General features: G+C 41.7%; 1 protein-coding gene across 2 annotated transcripts in view; it reads left to right on the top strand.

Annotated features, from left to right (window-relative positions):
* Positions 1-21,909, top strand: part of LOC128741330 (ataxin-2 homolog) — a 44,692-nt gene extending 22,783 nt beyond the window's left edge. For both annotated transcript variants that reach the window (XM_053837079.1, XM_053837080.1), the window contains exons 3-5: positions 365-2,607; positions 2,860-3,071; positions 17,837-21,909. In XM_053837079.1, the coding sequence (XP_053693054.1) occupies positions 365-2,607; positions 2,860-3,071; positions 17,837-18,300 (2,919 nt within the window). In that variant the 3' untranslated portion in view covers positions 18,301-21,909. The remainder of the gene's footprint in view (positions 1-364; positions 2,608-2,859; positions 3,072-17,836) is intronic.
* The last annotated feature ends 2,222 nt before the right edge of the window (positions 21,910-24,131 follow it).

The following is a 24,131-nucleotide window of genomic DNA, read 5'->3' as shown; positions in this document are numbered from 1 at the left end:
TTTGAGGAAGTTTTCTTATTGTTAAGCACATCGAGTTGCAGTGACTCCTCAATATCTTTATCGACTCCTGCAAAAAGAACGAGCTCATCATGAGTGAACATTACTCCTACATGACTGCTTAGTCTCCGCCGGTATGACCTCATTCATTCCATTTCCTTTGAAATTTTGTTATATAAGCGTTAGGCCCATGTACTATAATTACCGGTATTGATGATAATCATGACCTTTTTTGAGGATAAAGTTTTGTGGAACTGTCTGTCCTTCGCGAATTTTAAACAATTAAAAAATGTTTTTCTACCTCTACCTTTTTCAAAAACACTTTATCAATTCCAATTGTATAACTCCTTTGTTTCTATTTCCACAGGTTGTGCTGGAAATGGCGCATCGTATTGAGATCGGTCCAGATAACGACAGCAAAATTATCGTAGACTCCGTTGTCGACCGGCTCATTTTCAAGCCCAGTGATATCGTCAGTATTGCTGCCAAAGATGTGGACTTAGACTACGCTACCAGGGACACATTCAAGACCGACACCGCCATCTCCCGTTGCAACGGTAACGGCCGACCAGAGGAACGCGAGCTCGAACCGTGGGACGAAAGTGGCACACTGAATGGCGACTGCGAATTCAACTTGGAACTCGACGCCAATGCTAACGGGTGGGACGTGAATGATATGTTCCACAAGAACGAGACGATCTACGGTGTACAGTCAACGTTTGATCAGTCACTTTCCGGATACACAGTGCAGATACAGAAGAAAGATTCCGACGATTTTAAAGCACAGGAAACAGAAGCAGAGCGAATTGCCAACGAAATAGAAAACAATCCAATATATAAGGATCGTATCGACTTAGAAAACGGTGACGAAGAATCGGCCTTCGCGGCTGTATCTCGGCCATCTAATTCCAGTCCACAGCCGTCGTCTGCGAGCACTCTTTCGCCAGCACAAAGTTCTAATAGTATGAACGATAAAAACAACAGTAATAGCTCAGTGATGCCATCGAATGCTAAATACATTGTGCCCGCAAAGCGTAAGCCGGGCCAGGCGGGTAAATTGACTGTCCGGAGCACTCCGCCGCCATTGACCAATAACGGTGGACCTCCTCAACAGCAACAACAACAACAACAGCAACCGCCGCCGCCACAGCAACAGCAACAACAACCACAGCAGCAACAGCCCCCAAGCCCGCAGGCGCCGCCACACAAAAATAGTTATCCAAACATGTCAATGACTTCACAACAGCAGCAACAACAGCAACAAATGCAGCAGGCACAAGCTCAACCACAACAGCAACAACCCCCCAGCAATCAGCATGCTGGAGGAATGCAGCAACCAACCCCGCATGGTTCCCAGTATGGAATGCATGCCAATCAATCGCCATATGGCCATGTTCAGCATCAACCCCATCAACAGCAGCAACCACAGCAGCAACAGCAGTCAGTGCAGCAGCAACACAACCCGTCATCGGTTGTAAATAGTAACAGTAACATGAACAAAATGAACGGTGACGGAAGAGGAGATATGTCAAATAGCAGTGGCATGAATGTAAATAGTAACACTAAACCCTTGCCTCAACGTACGCGGCAATATCCAAATGCTGCAACGGTAAATTATAATGAGCCGCCACCCTCACTGGGTCCCCAGCAAATGCCTCCGGGTCAGATGCAGTCCATGGGCAAACCCCCGATGCATGTCACTCATCCGCACCATGCTGTGGCCACTCATATGCCACCTCCAACAGTGGTCACTTCCGATCAGCAGCAACAACAAATTCAACCACAAGTGGTAATGCAGCCACATCATGTTGTTCTTCCGCCTCCGATCATTGGTGTTGCAACAGGACCTGCACCGCCCCAGCAGCAACAGCAAATGCAGCAACCACCGCCACAGCCCCAAAGGCAAGTGGTGGTACGATCGCGAGACATGGACGTGGAGAATCTGCGCAAATTTGGCCAGGACTTTAAATTGGCACCGCCTCAACAGCAGCCACCGATGCAGAACGTTCATCAACAGCCACCTCCACAACACAATGTTCAACAAATGCAGCAGCAACAATCGGATCATTCGCCACCAAATCAACCTCCCATGGAGTCCTCTCCGCCTCTTTCCCAGGTTCCGAAACACTCGGTTGTAGATCACGTGCCACATCAACAACAACAACAACAACAGCAGAATCAATCCTCCCAAACACCATCCAGTATGGTCCATCAACATCAACCTCCACAGCACATAATGCAATCTCAGCAGCCCCAACAGCAGCAGCAGCAACAGCCTCAATCTCAACCTCCTCCACAACAACAATCCCAACAACAACAGCAGCAACATCAATCGACGTCTGCTTCCCCGCCACAAACGGTTCAATCCACTGTACATAGTGGAGTTCCTAATCAGATTAACACATCAGCTAGCAGTAGCAATGGAAGCGTTGCTGGCAACAACACCAGCAATGGAGGCAGTCAAAATAGCTCATCGGTGGATAGCAGTGGTGGTGCTGGCGTTACCAATGCTGACGGTACGGTGAAGGTTGCACCTAAGAAGACTTTCACGCTGAATCCAGCGGCGAAACCGTTTACCCCCCGTAGCCCTAGTACACCGAACCCGTCTCGGTAAGTATTGAACAGATTTGCTTACGGTATAGCTATGGAGATGGGTGCTTTTCAATATATGTGAAGGTTTCATTTCAATACTCTTACCTACATATCCATTCCAATGGTGTTGGCCTTCCATCGCTTGTACACGTTCCATACATCTGTGTTTTTATAACTAACAAAATACCATCCGCACGCAAACAGGGAGCTCATCCAAGTACTAATCGATTTTCTCGTTAATTGTTTTTCTAAAAGTCACACGTCTTCTAGCCCTCACACTCCGCAAACGCCGGGACCAGTGATGGCTCAACAGCAGCAGCAACAGCAACCCCAGCCGCAGCCGCAGCAAAGTGCCTACCCGGGCCAGCAACATGTGGCCCCGCAGCAGATCATTATGTCGTACGTAATGCAACCGCCGCAGACCGCATTCCAACCGGCACAGCAACATCCGCACGCCGGCCAGCCGACGCGGATCCGGAAAGGTAACAACAGTCTGATGACAACTAAAACTACTACTCGTGAAGCGCACGTGTTTTGTTGTGCTTGGATTTGTGGTTATGGGTTTTCTTCGTAAGCGTTTCTTGTGCGGTTCAATCTGCCTTCTAATGGGATGGAAAATTTCTATTATTTTGTTATCAATCCGTTTTCTACTTCTACTTCAAATTTTCTTCAATGTGGTCAACTTTTTGTGGATGTTTTACCACTGCAAGCAGGTGCTTAATATGGGTGACTTATTTGTAGCTTTACCTCATCTTTATATCTTTTCAAGGATCCAATTCTACAGTTCAGTCTAATGATCAGGATACTAAACAATTCTAATACTGATGAAATCTTTTAACCGATCAACTGCTAAAGGAACTGCACATTGATCAAATTACTTGTTCATACTTCGGGGTGATTTTACAAGTTTGCCTGAGGACTGCTAAAAACATTTAATAGACTCGGTGTTTTGTTCCTGTAAAACAAGTTTCTAACCACGCATGCACAAATCCACCTTTCGTGAATACTGCATAATCACCGCCGAAAAAGTGATATATTAAAACAAATTCATTTTCTTCATACCCAACCAGATTCACTGTCACCAACGGAAACATCATGGACCTCAGAGGGCAAAGGTTGGGTAAACCCTCAAATTTGGGTCAAATGCTTTGAAGCTCGTATGTATTCTTTGCAAACAAAAAAAATATGTCTGACGTCCAATTGTGAGAACAAAAAACTATATGTTGTCTTATGTGATGTAACATCTATAAATCAATAAGAACTATTGTTCTTGGTGAATTAGCGTTGTGATCTGGTATTGCTATACTGTACTATGTTTCTTTACTTATTTGATCCCATGTTCATCTGTCATAAAAATTAACTCCAATCTGATTTCACTATCTAAATTATTTAACGGGAACTTTGGGTTGGTTTCTACATAACTTTTTTCCTGTGAAAAATATTTAGTAACACTCTCTATCTCATGGTAGCACAGATGACTTGTAAGTTCAGATCATCTGTAGAGGTTGTAGATATCTTGAAGTAAAGCTATACATCGAATACTTTACAGTTTTGGCTATGTTTACAATAATAATTCAATGTAAACGTTTTCATCATGCTTGTATAGCCTTGTTTTTCTCGACGGTCAAAAAATTTTTAAAGAAAATGTAAGAGCGATTCTCAGATTTCTTGTATGTCTACATACTTTAGTTTAATGACGACGGCCCGTTATCGATCTTGCACCGAACGAATTATGGTCCTCCAGTACTGTCAGTCCTGGGCTACCGTTCTCCTATCCCCACAAACACCAGCATCGTCCTCGACAACGCACAACTATCGGTTGCGAGGTCTGCCCCGAAATCACGATTCTCTACTAAAGATAGTTTTGGCTAGTTTGGATAGTTTTCACCGGGCGTTCTGGCAACATGCCCAGACCACCGCAACCTGCCACATTGTACTATTTTCACTATATCAGCATATTTGTATACTTGATACAGCTCGTAGTTCATGCGTCTGCGTCACACCCTGATTTCCATGTTGCCACCAAATATTAATCACAGAATTTTACGCACTAAAACTCTAAGCACTCGTCGATCAACTTCCTTTTGTGTCCATGATTCATGTTCGTAAAGGGCCAGACTACAGGACTTCAGCTGGCTATGTTATCCATAGAAAGCCGTATTCCTGACGGCAATTCGTTGTTTTACTCCGTGGTTTATATCGTTGTCACATGTCACAAGTGTGCCAAGGTATGCGAATTCCTTCACTACTTCATATCGTTCCTTATCCAGCTCTACCTCGGCACCAACACCATTAGCAACCATGTACTTCTTTATGGCGGTGGTAAGTCTCACTCCGGCTGCCTTTCATCTAAAAGACCTGAAAACCTTCACTGCTTTACGGTTAATTCCAATAATATCGACATCATCGGCAAAACGAAGAAGCATGCGAGTTTACGTGATGGTAGTATGGTTTATTTCCACCTTTGCTCTTCGTATAGTACGTTCCAAGGAAACGTAGAATGGCAAGTTAGAGAGTGCATCCCCTTGCTTCAGTCCATCCAACGTCACGAAAGCGACTGGGGTCTCACCCGCTATTCTGACGCATGATTTTGACCCATCCAGCGTCGCACGAAACAACGTAACGAGTTTTGTCGGAAAATCATGTTCTAACATAATTTGCTCCAACTCGTTTGATTGAATCCTATGCAGTCTTAAAGTCTGCCTTAAACAGATAATGAGTCTGCAAGTTGTACTCCCGAAACTTGTCTAGCAACTTACGCAAGGTAAACATCTGATCCGTCGTGGAGCGACCCTCACGAAAACCAGCTTGGTATTTGCTGACGAAGGACTTCGCTAACGATCTCAGTCTACAGAACAGGATACGGAAGAGCACCGTTTTGGGAAAATTAAGCAATGTAATGCCTCGGTAGTTTTTATAATCCAGTCGATACCCTTTTTTTAAAACGAGGTAATGAGGCAATTTTTCGTCCACATCAACTTAAGGTTCAAACACAGGCAATTAATTTTCATGATGCTCATGATTTCCGTTGAGTGTGTACATACGCATACAATGCACACACCACTAAAGCACTTTTTCTTCCCGATTTTGAATAGCCCTACCGTAATTTCTACAACTTGTTTCTGAAAAAAGAAACAGTTTATACAGAAAATATATATCCACTTTTGTTGAAAAATATTTTGTATCTTCCAATAATCCTCTCAATGAAAAACAGTAGTGAAAATTAAAAAGCTTGCTGTACACCGCGATTGTGTTGTTTACATATACACGAATACGTTGTACTCTCTTCTAGGGTAGAGGATCCATATTTCGCCAGGAGCCATATTTCGCCAGTTGATGAATCCAAAGCGTTTTTGCATATTTTTGGTAGACTTAAAAGAAATTATTTGACGAATTGGTAAAATTTATATCCTCAATTTTACCAATTCGTCAAATAATTTCTTTTAACTCTATCAAAAATATGCAAAAGGGCTTTGGATTCATCAACTGGCGAAATATGGCTCCTGGCGAAATATGGATCCTCTACCCTACTACTTGAGCGGAATTATCATTAAACCAGCGATGCCAACTTTAGAGCCAATACTTTTGTGACAGTTTTTATCAAATCGCTGTTTTTTTTCGAATTACTCTTCATTTAGGTAATTATAATCTAATATTTTACTACTGAAAAATCAAAAAATCAAAATTGATTTAAAAACCCATGTAAAACACAATCATTAAACCGTTATTTTTTTGATCCAAAATAAATGTGGATGTACAAAAGCCATAAACTTGGCTCCTATGCTGGATTGGTTTCTCCCTGAGAGAGACTCACGCAGCCAGTACGATCTGTCATGAAGTATTCCACCACGCACACATATAAGGATTTTTTGACATTAGCTGAGGCCCTCGCTGAGGCTGTTTGCAGTAGGAATAATATCAAAAACATCAAATATAAAACTCCCGGATCCTCTCCTCCACTCTTCGCTCCCCTCTCACTCCTACATAACCGATCCTCAGCTAATGTCATTCTGGTTAGTGACGAAACCGCAAATTACTTCATATGCAGCCAGCCGTTATCGTTGGTCAAAAATGGAAAAGTATTGATAACTCACAGTTGGCGATTTTTGAAAAACACACATTTAAAATTGATTTAGTCTTGTTTGTTCCACTGGAAATTGACTTTTTTGTAAAATGTGAAATACCCGTGGACCAACTAGCACCAAAATATATCATTTTAAAACGCACAGTTTACATGCACAATGAGGATTTCACGCACAAGTTTGATTTGTCAACCCGAAAATGAAACCAAGAACAGCCACAGCATGAGAAAAACAGGTCCGTCTTCGCAACTCTCTCTCAGGGTTTTCTCGCAAGAGTAAGCTACACAGAAAGAAATTTCATGGTAGGGTATACTATATTAGAACGTAAAAATGAAAGAATGCACCAGTAAATATTGGCTAAAAAGATTTCTGTTTAGCCCTAGCGTTGTTTAGTCAAATTTATTATACGTTACTTTCGGCGTTATTTCAATGTATAACAAAAATAATAGATTCGTAATAAAAATTTCTAGACATTACCATGAAAGGTTGTAAAATTGTCTGAGAACATGTTGCTTATTCAAGAATCATAGTAAATCTAATTAGCTTTTTCATGGTACTTTCAATAGCAAACGTCTTCATAAAAATAGTACGAGTTACCATCGTTCTCGTTTCAATGTTGCGATGCTTTTGTATGAGTCTGTTGAAGCATTTTCAACTGACGTTTTTGAAATTTTTACGATGCGTAGGCGGAAAGCTAAGGCTAAAACTTTACTACGAGAGGTAAATAAACGCCTCAAGCAAGCGGATCCGGGAATTGAATTGATGTCCGATAACCGGTAGAGATGATGATTGTAAAGAAATTATGAAAAAAGCTTTACGAAAACGATGTGAGGAAAGTTGATAATAGTTACCGGGATCGCACGTACACCGGTTAGTATGAGAGCAAGCCACCAATAATTCAAGTGAAAAAAGCGAAGCCTTGGGCTTAACCGTCCTTCTAAGACTTAACCCTTTTTTATCGACAGGCTTCACAGCCTGCTATTGATGCACAGAACAGTTACGGGGCTAGTGCAACAATCCTACTGACTCTGTCTATCAGCACCGCCTAGCTTTGCATATAATATTCATGTAAACCTTAGCTTAGCTGGTTTCGAGGTATGATGCCGGTTTAACAACCCAGTCGTCGTATTTTCGAATCTTGAGTCGAGAGCTTTATAGTCTGTAGGATTGTTGCACTAGCCCCGTAACTGTCTTGTACTCTAATAGCTGGCTGAGAAGTCCGTCGATAAATAAGGGTCAAGTCTTAGAAAAGACGTTTAGGCCCGAATCTTTTCGCCTAGCTGAGATTCGAAAATACGACGACTGGCTTGTTAGGACATCATTGTACCTCAAAACCAATTAAGCGGTTGAATTCACGTTAATGTTAGATGCAAAGTGCGGTGGATGAGAATTACCTATGTTTTCACGTAAACTGGACGTGACGATTTTTTTGGGTGTAGGGAGTATTCCTGATCGCGCGTCATTTTCAAACCTGAAATTTGGTTGTGCAAACCTCACATATACTATTACCAGCTTTCACAAATACAACAAAAGAGTACTGATTCTTTTGAAAGAAAAAATAATAGCAACAAACTTTTATGATGACCCGTGTTTGAACCTTAACCCCTCACCCCCACGGACGTCCTGTGCCAATTCTTTTTTAAATTAGGCGTTTTACATTGCACATTTACCTTTACCACATTTCTTTTACCTTCCTGTTGACATCTTCATATCTAGCTGCAGCTGAATGATAGCTGAATTTGCCGGATTTTTTAAATTGTTTTTGATTTTTGTGATTGGACGTCCGAAACCTCGTAAACCCTCTCTCCCCCCGTAGTCCAACACCGTCCGTTTTTTTTAAAGCCAGCCGTCGTATGATCGAATCTTGACGGGGAGAGGCTGTTGGAGTTAATGGGATCGTAGCAACTAACCCTACAAGTGTCCTGCGATCTAACAGTTGGCTGCGAAGTTTGTCGTATAAAAACAGAAGGCCAGGTTTCGATAACGGAATGTTGCGCCTAGGCTTTGCTTCGTTTAGCTAACAGCTACGGTCGTCGCTCTCGTTCTTCGTTGCAGCCCGAGCTGCTAAAACCGATTAGGTACTTGCGAGGGTTTGCGCACCCGCCCGTGGGTAGAATTAAAGGCGAGAATGAAGTCCGCCACTATATGCCTCACAGGCAGCTAATGAGCAATTTGTCATTTGAGTTATTTGATTCGCGAATAAGCTATGTAGCAAGACAATGTGAGGATGTGCGTGCGCGAGTGTAGGTAGAAATGTCTGCACACAGCAACGCTTGTTTGTTTTACGCTTGCGTGTGCGGCGTAAGCGTTAGATCCTATGCTTCTCATACTCACTCGGGTAGGAGTAGACAACGTTAACTTCTCGCTCGATTTACAACATCAAAGATTCTGCCGACAGCATTCACGTCGTGTGCAAAGCAGATAGACTGACTGAATTTATAAAAATCGTACCCCGCATTTTAATCACTGCTCGTCTTATAATACCTTCAAGGGCAATGTAGGGAAGACCATCTCCTTGTCGAAGTTCCCCGCAAGATTCAAATAGGTTCGACAATCCCTCCGAAATTTACACACAGCACTGAATTCCATCCATCGTAGCCATGATAAATCTAGTAAGGTTATTCGGAAAACCGTTTTCGTCCAGAATTTTCCATAGCTCAAGGCTCTTGTGTCCCACGAATCTATTAGTGAAAGTCGACGGAAGACGACTTAAGTAACCAGTAGGCGTTTGTAGGCGACATTCAGGCGGCGCTCGGTTGTTCTCACAATCCAGCTTATCGCCGTGAACGCAGGTAATTTCGATTAGCTCCTAATTCCGATCAGCTCCTAATTCCGATCACTCAACTAAAGTAGTCGGTTTTTAGAAGATTGAATCAAAAACTTTATTGAATGAGAATCCTCATGATTTTTTTGTGTGTGGATATTATCACTACCACCAGCATTTTGATCTATTGTGATCTTATCCAAGTGTTGTTCCACACTTCGTTGTTATTGCAGTATCGCAGTAGAGTGAGCGAACTGCTTATTATCCGTGTTTAAAGTGTCGGTGTGTTTTCACCCTTTTTTCCCTCTACGCTTCTTACTACTTTTCAACCAATCTAGCTCTAGAGCCAGGAAGTGCGGAGACTAGTTACAATTTGTCCTTGGACAAGAGGCTCCCATTCGCACCTCGAGCAAGTATCATTCTTATAACCAGTCCCGGCTAAAGGCTTGATCATGGTCGGTAAAGCAGAGTTCAGCACAGAGTGAGGGTGTGTATGTGTGTATATATGTGTTCCTTACTACTTATGCATTACCAATCTCGCTCCTAAAACCAGGAAGCGGAACAAGCTATAATTTGCCCTTGAACAAGAGGCTTCATTCGCACCTCAAGCAAGTACCACTCTTATAAACTTGCCCTGGCAGGAGGCTTTCATGTTAGTAAATGCAGAATGCAGTAGGAAGGATGTGGAGGGGCCTGAGAATAAACCCATGTGTTCAGTGCAAAATTAAATGAACTTTTTTTGATGAACAACTTGCTAATACTTTTATTTCTGTGCATATATGGGCGCACTGTTCTTTGCTATGTGTCAAAAATGAACTTCCTGAAAAATTAAAATTGAAACGTGATTCTTACAAAATGGTCGTGTCGGTCTTTTGTTAAGAAAAGAAACCTCTTTTTTTTTAAGTTACAGTCCACTGAATTGGCTTCCCCGTGAATAGTTCAGAACATCTTGGTCGCGTTCGAACCGGATAGTGAAATACGCGGAATCGTGAAGTGACCCATATGAATAGATTAAAAAATGGTTCACCGTTCTGGACATAAGAAGAAGCTAAATTTGGATGCTGCTGAAGGTGATTCTCCCTCGCCGAGAGTACCACAGTCGTCGGTCAGTGAGCAGAAGGCCGAGCAGGAAGCAGCAAAAATGAAAAGTGCTATGGTTGCCAATATTGATGCTTTGAGTGTGTGTTGTGAGTCAGCAAAAAATAAAGTGAATCGCATAAGGAACGCCATTGAATATGCGCGTCTTGATTATCAGCGTTTTCGTGTGCATGCATTGCAATTGTACATGAAAACAGTTGACGCAGCCTATCAAGAGTACAACGATTTCCAAAACAAGATTTATCTTGCTGATCCGACCAGGCGAAATGAATTTGAATCAAAGTTTGTGGAGTTTGAAGAACTTTACGAGTTTACTAGCATTGCCATTCGTGAGATGATTGAATCACATGAAAAGTCTCAGAATGCTCTTAAGTTTCCCGATAGCAACCACTGTCAACCAAGCAGCAGTAGTGTTTCGCAGTCGGTAAGAATAACGCCAACAATAGTGCTACAGCAGGCTGCGCTGCCCAGTTTTGACGGACGGTACGACCAGTGGTTCAAATTTAAACAAATGTTTCGCGACATTGCAGATAAGTGTACGGGTGATTCTGCTGCCACAAAGCTGCATTTTTTGGATAAGGCTCTGGTAGGGCGGGCACAAGGTTCTATTGATCAGCAAATTATTCGAGACAACGATTACGAAGGAGCCTGGGTTAGTCTCGCACAGCAATATGAAAATCTGCCAGCCTTGATTAGCGATACAGTTTTGAAGCTGCTAAACCTGAAGTCAATGACAAACGAATCGTTTCATCAATTGAAATCGCTTACAGATGACGTGGAAAAGTGTGTTAGTTCGCTAGAGTTTCATGATTTGAAAATGGACAAGCTCTCTCAAGCGATTATAACTACTCTCGTTTCAACAAAGTTAGACCCAGATACACGCAGAATTTGGGAGTCGAATGTAAAGCGCGGACAGTTACCGATATACAAAGAAATGATCTCTGTCCTTAGAAATCAACAGCACGTTTTGGAACGGTGTGAAAACTACAAAAGCATCCAGAAAGGCAGAGGTGGAATTCCGATGGCACGACCTGTTCAATTAGCTGCAGCGAAGACCCATACGGCAGCGATTCAGAAAATTGACAACTGCCCAGTTTGTGAAGATAATCATCTGGTGGAAAAATGTGACACTTTTAAGAGGTTGGCCGTAAAGGAGCGCTACGATAAGGCGAGGCAAATTGGACTATGCTTTGCGTGTTTAAAAAGAGGGCATAGAACAATGAACTGCAAAAACAGTGTGAAATGTACAAAATGTTCTAGACGCCATCACTTATTGTTACATCCAGAAGAGCCAGCTTCTCAGGAAGAGAAAAAGTGTACTGTAAAAGAAACTGAAAAAAATAGTGATGAACAATTGAAAAATGATACGACGGTAACAAACTGTTTGATTCCTTGTGATGCTGCAAAACCAACCAAGCAAGTGTTGTTGGCTACTGCAGTAGTGAGTGTTTTTGATGTAAATGGTGAGGAACACAAATGCCGTGTACTTTTAGACTCAGGAGCAATGGCGAATTTCGTATCGAAACGACTGGTTGATATGTTGCGATTGAAAAAGAATTATGTGAATATTCCTGTAACTGGTGTAAACGGAATGAAAACAGTAGTGAAGTTTAGTGTGCACTGCAAAGCCAAATCGAACATTTCTGATCAAGAATTCTGCTTGGATTATTTAGTCGTACCACGTGTGACTGGTGCGTTGCCTGCGTCGAGGGTGGATGTACAAGGCTGGCCAATACCAGTAGGCCTACACCTAGCAGACCCAAGGTTTTACGAGCCATCTCGCGTCGACATGCTTGTCGGTGCTGAAGCCTTTTACGATATTCTACTGGCAGGTAAGGTAAAAATGACAGAAAACCTTCCAACGTTACAAGAGAGCCAACTAGGATGGCTCGTTTCGGGACCTGTTGCCTCTTCAGCCGTTACACCAGCGGTTCGGTCGTACCATGTAACGAGTGTTCGTGACGCAGACAAAGAATTGGTCAGCATCCTAAAAAAGTTTTGGACGGTTGACAATCAGATTTGTGATTCAAAGATAGACGACGATCTCGAACAGCATTTTGTAGAGACATTCACTCGCAATGATGAGGGACGGTATGTAGTAAGATTGCCATTCCGTGCGAATGCTGGAACATTAGGTAATTCGCGACGACAAGCTGAGAAGCGTTTTTATCAGTTAGAAGGAAGATTAGATAAAAATCCAGAACTAAAAAATCTTTACTCAGCGTTCATTAGGGAGTACATTGAGTTAGGTCACTGCAAGTTGTTACCGAATACGGCAGGCAGCAACGAAATTTCTTACTATATGCCACACCATTGTGTTATTAGACCAGACAGCTCAACAACAAAGTTAAGATTGTTTTTGATGCGTCATCGAAAAGCTCATCGGGAACGTCGCTTAATGATTTGTTAATGATTGGTCCACCGGCACAGGATACCCTGTTCGACATTGTCTTGCGATTTCGGTTCTATCGCTATGCATTTACAGCTGATGTGCCGAAAATGTATCGGATGATATTAATGGATGAGAGAGATACCAAATTTCAAAAAATCCTGTGGCGCGAAAAGAAAACTGACCCGTTGCAAGAAATTGAATTGACAACTGTGACGTACGGGACAGCGGCTGCCCCTTTTCTGGCGACGCGTGCTCTAAACCAGTTGGCGGAAGACGAGAAGGATGATTTCCCTGTAGCCAGCCTGGCTATAAAAAGAAGTGTGTACGTCGACGATGTGCTTACGGGAGCTTCCACATTAGATGAAGCAAAACAGTTGCAAGCGGATTTGATTCAGTTGCTTCGACGAGGCGGTTTTGGATTGCACAAATGGTGTGCAAATGATGCTGCTCTGTTGAACGATATCCCTGCGGAGCTTCAAGAAAAACAGTTGAACTTCAAAACCAATGAAGTAAATGAAACAATAAAGACTCTTGGCCTTCTCTGGGATCCGGTAGATGATAGTTTTGCGTTTCGAGTAAACCCAGTGGAAAGTAAATATGATAATGTTACAAAACGACAGGTGATGTCAGAGATAGCGAAACTTTTCGATCCGTTGGGTCTTCTTGGACCGATAATCGTTATCGCAAAGGTTATTATGCAAGATCTGTGGCGTGAGGGCTTAGCTTGGGATGAACATTTATCGAATGAGCAGTTAATTGCGTGGAAACGATTGAGGGATGAGTTGCCGAAAATTGCCAGTATGCGAATTCCAAGGTTAGTGAATATACATGCAGCATCTCGATATGAAATACACGGTTTCTCCGATGCATCGATGAAAGCTTACGGGAGTTGCATATATTTAAGGAATTTAAAGCAGGATGGGTCAGCGGAACTTTATCTACTCTGTGGAAAATCGAGGGTAACTCCAATAAAAGAAACAAAACGAGAACCAGGATCCGTCTCAAATCCAGCTGAAATGACCATGCCGCGACTGGAACTGTGTGCGGCTAAATTGTTGGCGGAGCAAGTAAGTGCTGTACTTGACGCATTAGAGCTTGAAGTTAGTCGTGTCGTGCTGTGGTCGGATTCACAAATCGTGCTCGCATGGATCAACAATATGAAACCAGATGTGGCGGTATTTGTTAGGAATCGAGTTTCCCGAATACGTGAGCTTACAAATAAATACGAGTGGAAATATATTCCTACGAAATTGAATCCTTCCGACTTGATATCTCGTGGCATGTATCCGACGGAGCTAGCAAACAACATGCTGTGGTGGAAGGGCCCCGCTTTCCTGCGGTCGCAGGAAACCGACTTGACAGTTTTCTGTGGTGCTGGGATTAGCTGTTGTGGATCGAATACTCCCACAATAGAAATAAATGGTAGTGATGCTGTTGATGATAACTGTATTATGGCATTGATCTTGAGTACTAGTAATTTTCGTCGATTGGAAAGAATTGCTGGTTACATAAATAGATTTATAATGAACTGCAGATCCTTGAGCGGACAACGTCGCAGTGGTAGACTGAACGGATATGACTTTCGAGATGTTTTTAAGATGCTTGTCAGAGTGGTTCAAAATGTTGAATTTTACGGTGAGATCAAATGTATTAAAAATGGGAAACTCGTCAAGGGAAAATTGCTGAATCTCAATCCTATTTATGGAGAGGATCGATTGTTGAGAGTTGGTGGACGTTTACGGTATTCCAACCTATCATATGACCAGAAGCATCCGATGATAATTCCAGAAAAACATCATTTCACTGAGATGTTAATAGAAACTCTTCATCGTGAACAATTACATTTGGGACAGAATGGATTGTTGGCAGTTATTCGTCGCAGAGTTTGGCCGATTAAGGGAAAGCAAGCTATCCGTAGAGTGTTGAGGAAATGCATAAAATGCTTTAGAACAAAGCCGACAGAAACAAGTCAGTTCATGGGCGATCTTCCTAAAGCAAGAGTGACTGTGACTGATCCGTTTCTTAAAACCGGGATAGATTACGCAGGGCCAGTGCTATTGAAGCAGGGACGGATGAAGGCACCAGTAAAAGGTTACATTGCACTTTTCGTTTGCATGTGCACAAAGGCGATACACATCGAGCTTGTGACGTCTATGACAAGTGACACGTTTCTTGCAGCTTTGCAACGGTTTGTGGGAAGACGAGGTCATGTAGCTGAACTGTTTTCGGATAATGGTAAAAACTTTATTGGTGCGAGTCGGCAATTAACACAATTACAAGAGCTGCTTAAGTCGCAAGTGTTGGAGAAAAAACTCGACGATTTCTGCCAGGCTCGAGGCATATCTTGGAGTTTCAACCCTCCCAAGGCTCCTCACCAAGGTGGCCTGTGGGAGGCAGGTGTCAAAAGTGCAAAATACCATCTATACCGCGTGTTGAATGAATCCTATCTAACTTACGAAGAAATGAACACGTTATTGATACAAATCGAGGCTGTATTGAACTCACGCCCGTTGTGTGAACAGTCGAATGATCCTTACGATTATCGAGCACTTAGTCCTGGACATTTCTTGATAGGACGCGAAATGACTGCTATTGCTGAACCTTTGTATGACGACATCAGGGAAAACGCACTCTCCAGGTATCAATTGATTCAAAAACGAAAACAGTCATTCTGGAAGAGGTGGTCGAATGATTACTTGACCGAGCTTCAGAGGCGTAATAAGTGGAACAAGGTGCCTACAGCTGTACGAAGTGGTATGATGGTTCTTCTAAAGGAGGATAACACTCCCCCTCAGAGTTGGCATCTTGGGCGAATCGTCGGTGTGAATCCAGGCCAAGACGGAATAGTTCGCGTTGTTAAGGTGCGCACTAATTCTGGTGTATACAGCAGACCAACGACAAAGGTAGCCGTGCTCCCGATTACGGACAATGAAGAACAGGATATAAGGTGAAGTGTTGGGCTGAGCCCAAGGGGGGAGGATGTTCAGTGCAAAATTAAATGAACTTTTTTTGATGAACAACTTGCTAATACTTTTATTTCTGTGCATATATGGGCGCACTGTTCTTTGCTATGTGTCAAAAATGAACTTCCTGAAAAATTAAAATTGAAACGTGATTCTTACAAAATGGTCGTGTCGGTCTTTTGTTAAGAAAAGAAACCTCTTTTTTTTTAAGTTACAGTCCACTGAATTGGCTTCCCCGTGAATAGTTCAGAACACCATGGTAAAGTCACTTAACATTGAATGGCCTGATTCTACTAAGATTCGAACCCACGACCACTCGCTTGTCAAGGCAGATTCGGTAACCTTGCGGCTACAGGGCCCCCCTCCTTATGATTAAAGCATGTCCTTGAACTATGAATTTTAATTCGAACTTTTAAAAATCTACTTTGGTTGAGTGATCGGAGTTAGGGACTGATTGGAATTAGCTGCATTTACGGTAGTTGTTCCGCATCCCAAATCTTGACAAATAACCGATGCAATGCCCTTGCGAGATTCCTTGGGTCTTTGATAGATTAGGATATCTAGCAAAGCAAAGGCCTAGGTGCTACATTCTGTTATCGAAACTTGACCTTGTGTTTTTTTATACGAAAGACTTCGCAACCAGCTGTTAGAGTGCAGGACAATTGCAGGGCCAGTTGCTACGATCCTATTGACTCTAACAGCCTCTCCGAGTTGAGATTCGAACATACGACGACTGGCTTATTAGACCAGCGTCATATCTCGAAGCCAACTGGGAGGCAACACAGGATATCTATTCGTCTGTAAAAAAAAGAGCAGGGAATGGAATTGCAGGTAATAGTCGCATCTTGTAACCTCGGGAAAAGCTCTATTTGGCCCTATTATCCTCAAAAATCATGTTGAAGCCAGATCCTTGCCACGACAGCTGTCAGCTGAAGCCACCAGCGATAGTGGTGGTAATAGAGGTTGACGACAAGTTTTTAAGCAAAGTTTGCGCGGGACACTATACATGTATTTGATGCTGCACAGTATGACGAATGCAGCGTGTTGTTCCCCCTCTTTTGCTTATCATATAAAATAAAAGTATCAAAAGTCAGAACTTTTCCTATCTTCCGTTGCAGATAAAAAAAAACGAACGTCTTTGCCTATCTACATCCCACATGCAACAAACTTTCTCAAGTATACAACTGTTTGATGGCGTAATTCTTACAGCTGCTGTCAAATTTGACGTAAAATCGAACCAGCAAGCTCAAACGAATAGCGCCAATTCATTTAAAAAGCAGCAGAACATTTGAATGTTATCGATTTCATACCCTGAAAAATTCACAAAAGGTCCGTGGTCCAATTTTGTGAATTTTGTGCCCCCTTAATGCGATTGGTCGAAAATGCAGGGGAGAAAAAGTCATCACAAATTTTAGAAACAGATGAGCAATAAAAAGCAAGCCCTACCGAAGCTATTTTAGCTTAGCTACCTCCTATTTTTAGCCAGGTGCGTAATAACGCACTCAGGATACAGATGCTTTGCATTAAAATCTCCTGTTTAGTATTGTTCAGTTTAAAACAACAAATGCAATTGTGTATTACTGGCATGGTCACTAAGCCATGGGTATAAACGTCCTTAAGAACTTGGCCCTTCTTTATCGACAGATTTCGCAGTCGGTTATTAGAGTACAGGAAAATCAATCAGCTGCCAGCTATGTATATTAATAATAGGTACGTTGAATCGTCTTGCGAGAGAATCTAATTCGAATCAGCGAAGTCAGCAAATATGATTCGATCCATTTTTTACTAGCTAGCGCACTAAAAAATTCAAAAACAATCGTCCACCCATGAAAAGGCAATCGGCGCAAAAGGCAAAAGGCGCGAACACCGAAGACTATTTCAATTTGAAATCCAAGCAAAACTAACACATTATTAGACGCAGACACTAATATGCTTTCTTCGTTTACAGTTCCAGTTGCCGCGTCCCAGATTCAAGTTGCTGCCGCCACCGGCCAGCCGCTGCTGGCTCCGGCACCAATCCAGATGTTCCCGCCTTATCCGCCAACGATTCATCCGCAGCATTTCCAGGCACCGCCATTCCAGTCTTATCGAATCTATCACGAAACTCCACAGCCAACTCAGCTACAATATCTGGCGCCAACGCCACCGTCGACAACGCCCTCGCCCGGCCAACCGCACCAGCAGTACCATCCGGGACCGCAGCCATCGCCCGCTGCCGGTGGGCCGCCTACGTACGCTCCTGCCCACCAGCAGCAGCCCCAACACTATCCGATGATGTGTCCCATCGTTGCCGGACCGCCCCAGATTATGCCGACGGTCTATCCGAACATGACCCCGGGAGCCCCGCAGCAGAACCACCACCAGCAAAACTTACACGTAATGCACGTTGCGCAGCATCCATCCGCTCAGTAGCATAAATTCAACGCCACCACAGCCGCAGTCGCTGCCAGCAGTAATAATAGCCACCATCCTCACCTACATCATCATCAACACTATCAGCACCAACATCCGCAACAGCACCATCATCACCCACAGCACAGCACGGTGGCCACAGTAACCACCAGTATCCACCAGAGCAGCTACTCACCCTACGGTGGAAAGTCTATTAAGAACTGAAGTAACAAAAAAATCGAGTTAGCTGCATTTTAAGTTTTTTGATGTGTCATCTGTTTCACTTGTACCGGTTAGAAGCGAGCAAAGAAACTGACTTAGGTCGAAGAACGAACACCGCTATACGGTTCAGTTGGTGTGCAGGATGAGATGAGGGATGCGTAAATAACTGCTGATTCCGATGGTCAGGGAATGGGAGAGAGTCACTACTATCTACTAGACTACTTTCAGTTGTTTGATTGTTTTGCGGCGCAAAATACGTTAGTACACTATACTAGAGTAGCTATAACGACATGTACATTAGAACTGAATGAATGTGGGGGCTGGTGATATGTGGGAAGGCGCGCTGCATTTTATTTTAAACTACCAAGAACAAGCAGTAAATAAAAGTGTGTTAGAGCGATGTATAAAAGAAACAAAAAAACAAAAGAACAGAAATTAAACCGTACGTGAAAAATCAGTAAGAAAGTGACGCGATAGGGTGCACCGGTTAGTAAAGGTGCACGCGCTGTTAATGCGAAAATAGTAGATCAAATCAAAATTCGTTTACAATTGAGGAGCATAAAGTGAACACTACTAGTGAAGATATTGGCCGTTCAATATCGTCGAAATATCCGTTCAAAGAAAAGAGCAAACAGGTCAAGTCAGGTTAGATCGGGAATATGGTAACCTGCTAATATCTAGAATCGTTCGTTAGAAATGAAATGAAAGGAAAAAACGATCAGGAATCTACAATCAGGCATATTTGTTATCTTGTTTTTACACCTGTGAGTAAATATACTTGTTTAATTTATTATGCGAAGCAACATTTGGATTCTAAATTAAAATAGTTACAAACGAATGAACGTTGGTATAGAAAACTAGGTTTTGTTGGTTAAATATTTCTTCCCTTTTTTAAAACCTATAAAACCTGTTAGATAGTTTTGATAGATAGCACAAGTAGGTACTTTAATTTAACAATTTAAAGATACCAAACTCACGAAATTATTCATTTGGTGTCAGTCGCAAGTTAGGAAAAGAATGCTGCGTATCTTTTGTAATTTTCAACCTTTTTTTTCGAGCGATGCGCGTTGATAAGGTTAGTGGATCAGCTTAAATATCTTTAAAAGCTAAAGTTTCAAAGATCACCTTAGCTTATTAAACGTTTCCAAAAGGTTTTCAGAATTAATATTTGGTCTTCGGTTTAACCTACAATATGCCCGCACAAACACACGTTTCTCTGATTACCCAGCTAAAGTAAACGATTTTTAGAAGATTAAATAAAAAGCCACAGTCAGATCAGCATACTTTGTGAGCCTTCCTATTAACTATGATTTTCGATTCAATCTTCTAAAAATCGACTTCTTTGATTCGGTGATCGGAAAATGGAGTTAATCGGTATAATCGGTGAAGAAATATTCTGCAATATTACAGTATGTAAGCTGCGACGATAACAATAACGTTTTCTAATTTTTTTTACAGTTTGTCAAGGCACATCAACAGATTAATCATTGTAGCGTGTTCAAACCCAAAATTTTAAAAAACTACTATCTGGTTTCTGCTAGAGTCACCAGGATCGTAGTACTAATCTTGTAATTTTCTCTTTATGTAGTCCAGAACTTTAAGCTAATCGTTCAATTATCAATTCAAGCTAATAGTTTCATTATCAAAATGTGTTTTTGAACAACGCTTCACCTTCTGTTTAGGTCTGGGTCCAGACAGACCAGTGATGTTACATCCCGACAAAGCAATTTAAGTTCACATTACCAACGTTCACCGCAATTGTAAGCGCAACAAAATTCAAAATTACTCGAAACGGGTTTTTTCCTCTGTAAACTATCATTTCCGAAGAAATGGATTGTATTGAGCTGATAATATCCTCTAATTAGCAGAGCAAGGCTTATGTAATAAAAATAAAACGTGCACTCGTGCAGGTACCGTTGAATGACACCAGAAAAAGGTGTACGAATGTTTAAAGCGTGCCAGCCGCGTAGGGTCACTTTTCGATTCAGTAAAAAGGTCCCAAAGAAAAGCAAAGCAGGCACGAATGAGTTTCAGAAAATTTATTATACATTGAAATAAAATGAGGCATTTGCACAGACAAATGAAGAATGCCAGTAGCAGTCGAATGAATGCGTCAAAATAGTCACGGCGAATAAAAGAGAACATAAAGGCAGAACAAGAGGCGAGCAAATCGAATTACTTTAGCCAATAAAACAATTGTAACTTATTAAAAGAAATGATAACTAGCCAAAAGAACTACTAACAAACACAATACACTCGATAATGACGAGTGGCTCGAAATGAGAGCAAAGATAATGATTGAGAGAAAGAAAGAAAATGTCACAGTAATCGGTGCTAAAAAAACGGAAACATAAAAGTTGACAACAGAGAAGCGAATGCAACTTACAAAGTGGTGTAGCACACGTGAAACATGTTAAACATGTTAATCAAAAGATAGCATAGCGGAAACCAAACGAAAGTAAACTTAAAATGAGACGACGGGACGGAAGAAACACAAATATCTTAAAACAGACAAACATTATCCATTTGGCAAGCATGTGTCGGTCAATTTGAATGTAGAAATCCAGCTTTTTAAATTACTAAGCGAATTGTTCGTTTTCCACAACCACATTGAAGAAGAATAGTAAGCATCAAAGCATTAGCATTCATCGCATACAAAGCTTCCTTCTGTAAATCCATTTAAACTTGTACTCGGAAGCCGCCAGCCTTTCAAAACGTCCGACATATGCCAACCAAACAGCAAAACTCAACTCCGCATGATGAACTAGCAGTACTGCGAACGTACCTAGGTACATATTGCAACGAACAAACAATGTTCAATTGTAACTGATCGTTACGAAGAAAAGACACCCAAGAGAGGAATGCGTGGAAACAAACTCTGCATTAGATAATAGTCTTCAATAGTCGATAAACAATGCTTTCTATCAGAAAATTTTTGTTTTGTTTTTTGTTCGAAACCGCAAATTCCTTTCGCAAATGATGAGGAAGAAAGCCAAATAAATTAGAAGAGAAATGCTAACGAGAAAGACGTAACAAGTTCTCGCCATGGCATCATTTGTGAACGTCATTATATCACCAGAAAACAAGTCTTAAGCAAGAACAAACCGCGAATCGGAGATCACTGTAGTGCAACAGCATCTCGCGAGCAAAGACTCATGTGGAAGAAAAGAAAACTAATTTTTGTTATTCTGTTTTTTGTTTGCCTATAGTGTTCCTTGAACTTTGAAAAAGATCAGTACCCCTAATAAAAATTGTTTTCTACCAGCGGTCATGCAATGCTTGTCACTTGCGAGCGGGAAAACATACATTCAAGGAACCAAAAAATTGTTTTTATGATTAAAAGATCATTATTTTAAGTGACATAGAAAACAAATCTAAAAATAAAACAAAAAAAAAACGCTAAACAGAACCGAACCAAAAAATGGAAATAGTGAATTGGTGCCGAAATTTTCCCACATCGATACATCGTTAAGTGATATGGACTGTACTTATCTATTTTGCGGTTTTATACACGCATGCTTCCTGTGCTTGCATCAGGAAGGGGGAGCTTCACGCAGCGTATTGTATAAAATGAGATATATATGACAATTAATCGCAATGAACGTTCCTCTTACTGATAAACATCACAGGAAGCGTGAAGCTTCAAAGCAGGATGGGAAAAATGTCCCCAATATAGGATTAATAAAGGTACAAAAACCGTAATATCGAGGTGAGTTTTGAATGTAGAACTACGTTTTTGTTTTCTATATTGGGGTGCAGTTCAAAAGTTTGAAAAATGAATATGTAACGAAAAATTGTTACGATTCACGCTTGTAACTCAGCCATTTTCCAATTGATTTCAGAGATATTTTTCATCAATCGATCAGGAGTCATTCAAAGCATTTGCTGATATAGAGGATATAATACAGTACTGTCACTCTTCACTAGAGAAATAAGCATAAATAGCAAAGGACATCAATAGTAAACGAATTAGCCAATCGCATGTAAGTACACTTTGGCCTCAGCCGATAATTTAATGCACAAGCAAATCCGACTATCTTGATTTTATAAAAATAGTAAGTTAGTCTCCCGCTACCCGCCCACTTGATCAGGGATTATTATTTTCGATTCAACGTTGACAAAGTCGATGTCCTGAAAGTTAATATTTTGTACAAATGTACAACCACCCTTTCACTTCAATCGATTTAATCGTTTGAACATTGCACCTGGACCAATTTGATGTCCTGAACGTAAAATACGTTTGTAACAAAGATTCTCCGAGAGACGCATCGATTCTACATCCCGATCGGGTCCGTTCCGATCAGATTCCATATTCTGAATTTCGATCGGCGTGTGGTTTACCACATACGGTTTAATTCTGATCAGAACAGGTTCGTTCGGTATGCAAAGTAGAAGCGAATGTTGTAAATGACAACACAGATTAATTCATTATCGTTTTCTGTTTAACTAAAAAATGGGTTTATGAACAAGTTATGTTTTGAACAGCTCCTTAAGCCAGTTATTGTAAATATACCGTGCGTTAACTGGTGTGCAACTTTTAGTCAATTAGCTAAATTCGTGCAACGCTGTTAGATCAAAATCATGCGTCAGAACAGTGGATGAGACCTCAAGGCGCTCATGCTCGACAACAGACGAGCTCAGAGAGAAATGAGAGTATGTATGTTTTAGCTCTCTATCTCTTTGATAGAATAAACAAAGCAACCCATGACTTTAGCTATAAGGTACGATCATGAAATAAAACTCTTCACTTGTATTTTGACTACTGAACGAAACGCACGCATATTTCATTTACTGATAGACTATGAGGAAACTTACGCCCCAGTCGTCCGTCATAGTTCCTTGCGATATCTCTTTGCATTGGCAGCACGATGGAATCTGCAGATAGATCAAATGGATGCTATCACAGCATTTCTCCAGGGTAATCTGTCGGAAGAAATTTACATGGAGCAGCCCCCGTGCTTCATGGAGAAGCAGAATGAAGGCAAAGTATGCCTGCTAAACAAGGCTCTGTATGGCTTGAAGCAATCTAGCCGAGTCTGGAATACAAAGCTGAATGCCGCACTGCGAAAATTCGGACTCGATTGTACTGTGTATGACCCCTGTGTATACTATCGAATCAGCGAAGGCAAAGTATTGTTCGTGGCGGTGTACGTGGACGATGTCCTCATCTTTACAAATTGCAAATCCTGGAAGAAGGAAATAAAAGGAAAATTATGTAAGGAATTCAAGATGAAGGACATGGGTCCGGCGAAGCATGCTTTAGGTATTCGGATTACGAAAACAGATGCAAGAATTACACTAGACCAGGAGGCGTATATAGAGGCAGTGTTGAGCAGATTCAATATGGCTAACTGTAAGACAGTTAATACACCGATGAACGTGAGCGAGAAGTTGACAAAGGAAATGTGTCCTTCAACTGATAAGGAGATCGAAGCTATGAAGAGTGTACCGTACCGTGAAGCTATCGGATGTCTCGTGTACTTGGCCCAAAGTACTCGTCCTGACATTTGTTATGCTGTAAATGTGTTGAGTCGTTTTAATGCAAATCCCGGTGAAAGACACTGGAACGCAGTGAAACATTTGTTACGTTATTTGAGAGGCACATCGCAGTATCGTTTAACATATTATCG

The sequence above is a fragment of the Sabethes cyaneus genome, chromosome 3 (genome assembly GCF_943734655.1).
Source record: "Sabethes cyaneus chromosome 3, idSabCyanKW18_F2, whole genome shotgun sequence".
NCBI lineage: Eukaryota > Metazoa > Arthropoda > Insecta > Diptera > Culicidae > Sabethes > Sabethes cyaneus.
This window is presented reverse-complemented; position numbering and strand designations above follow the sequence as displayed.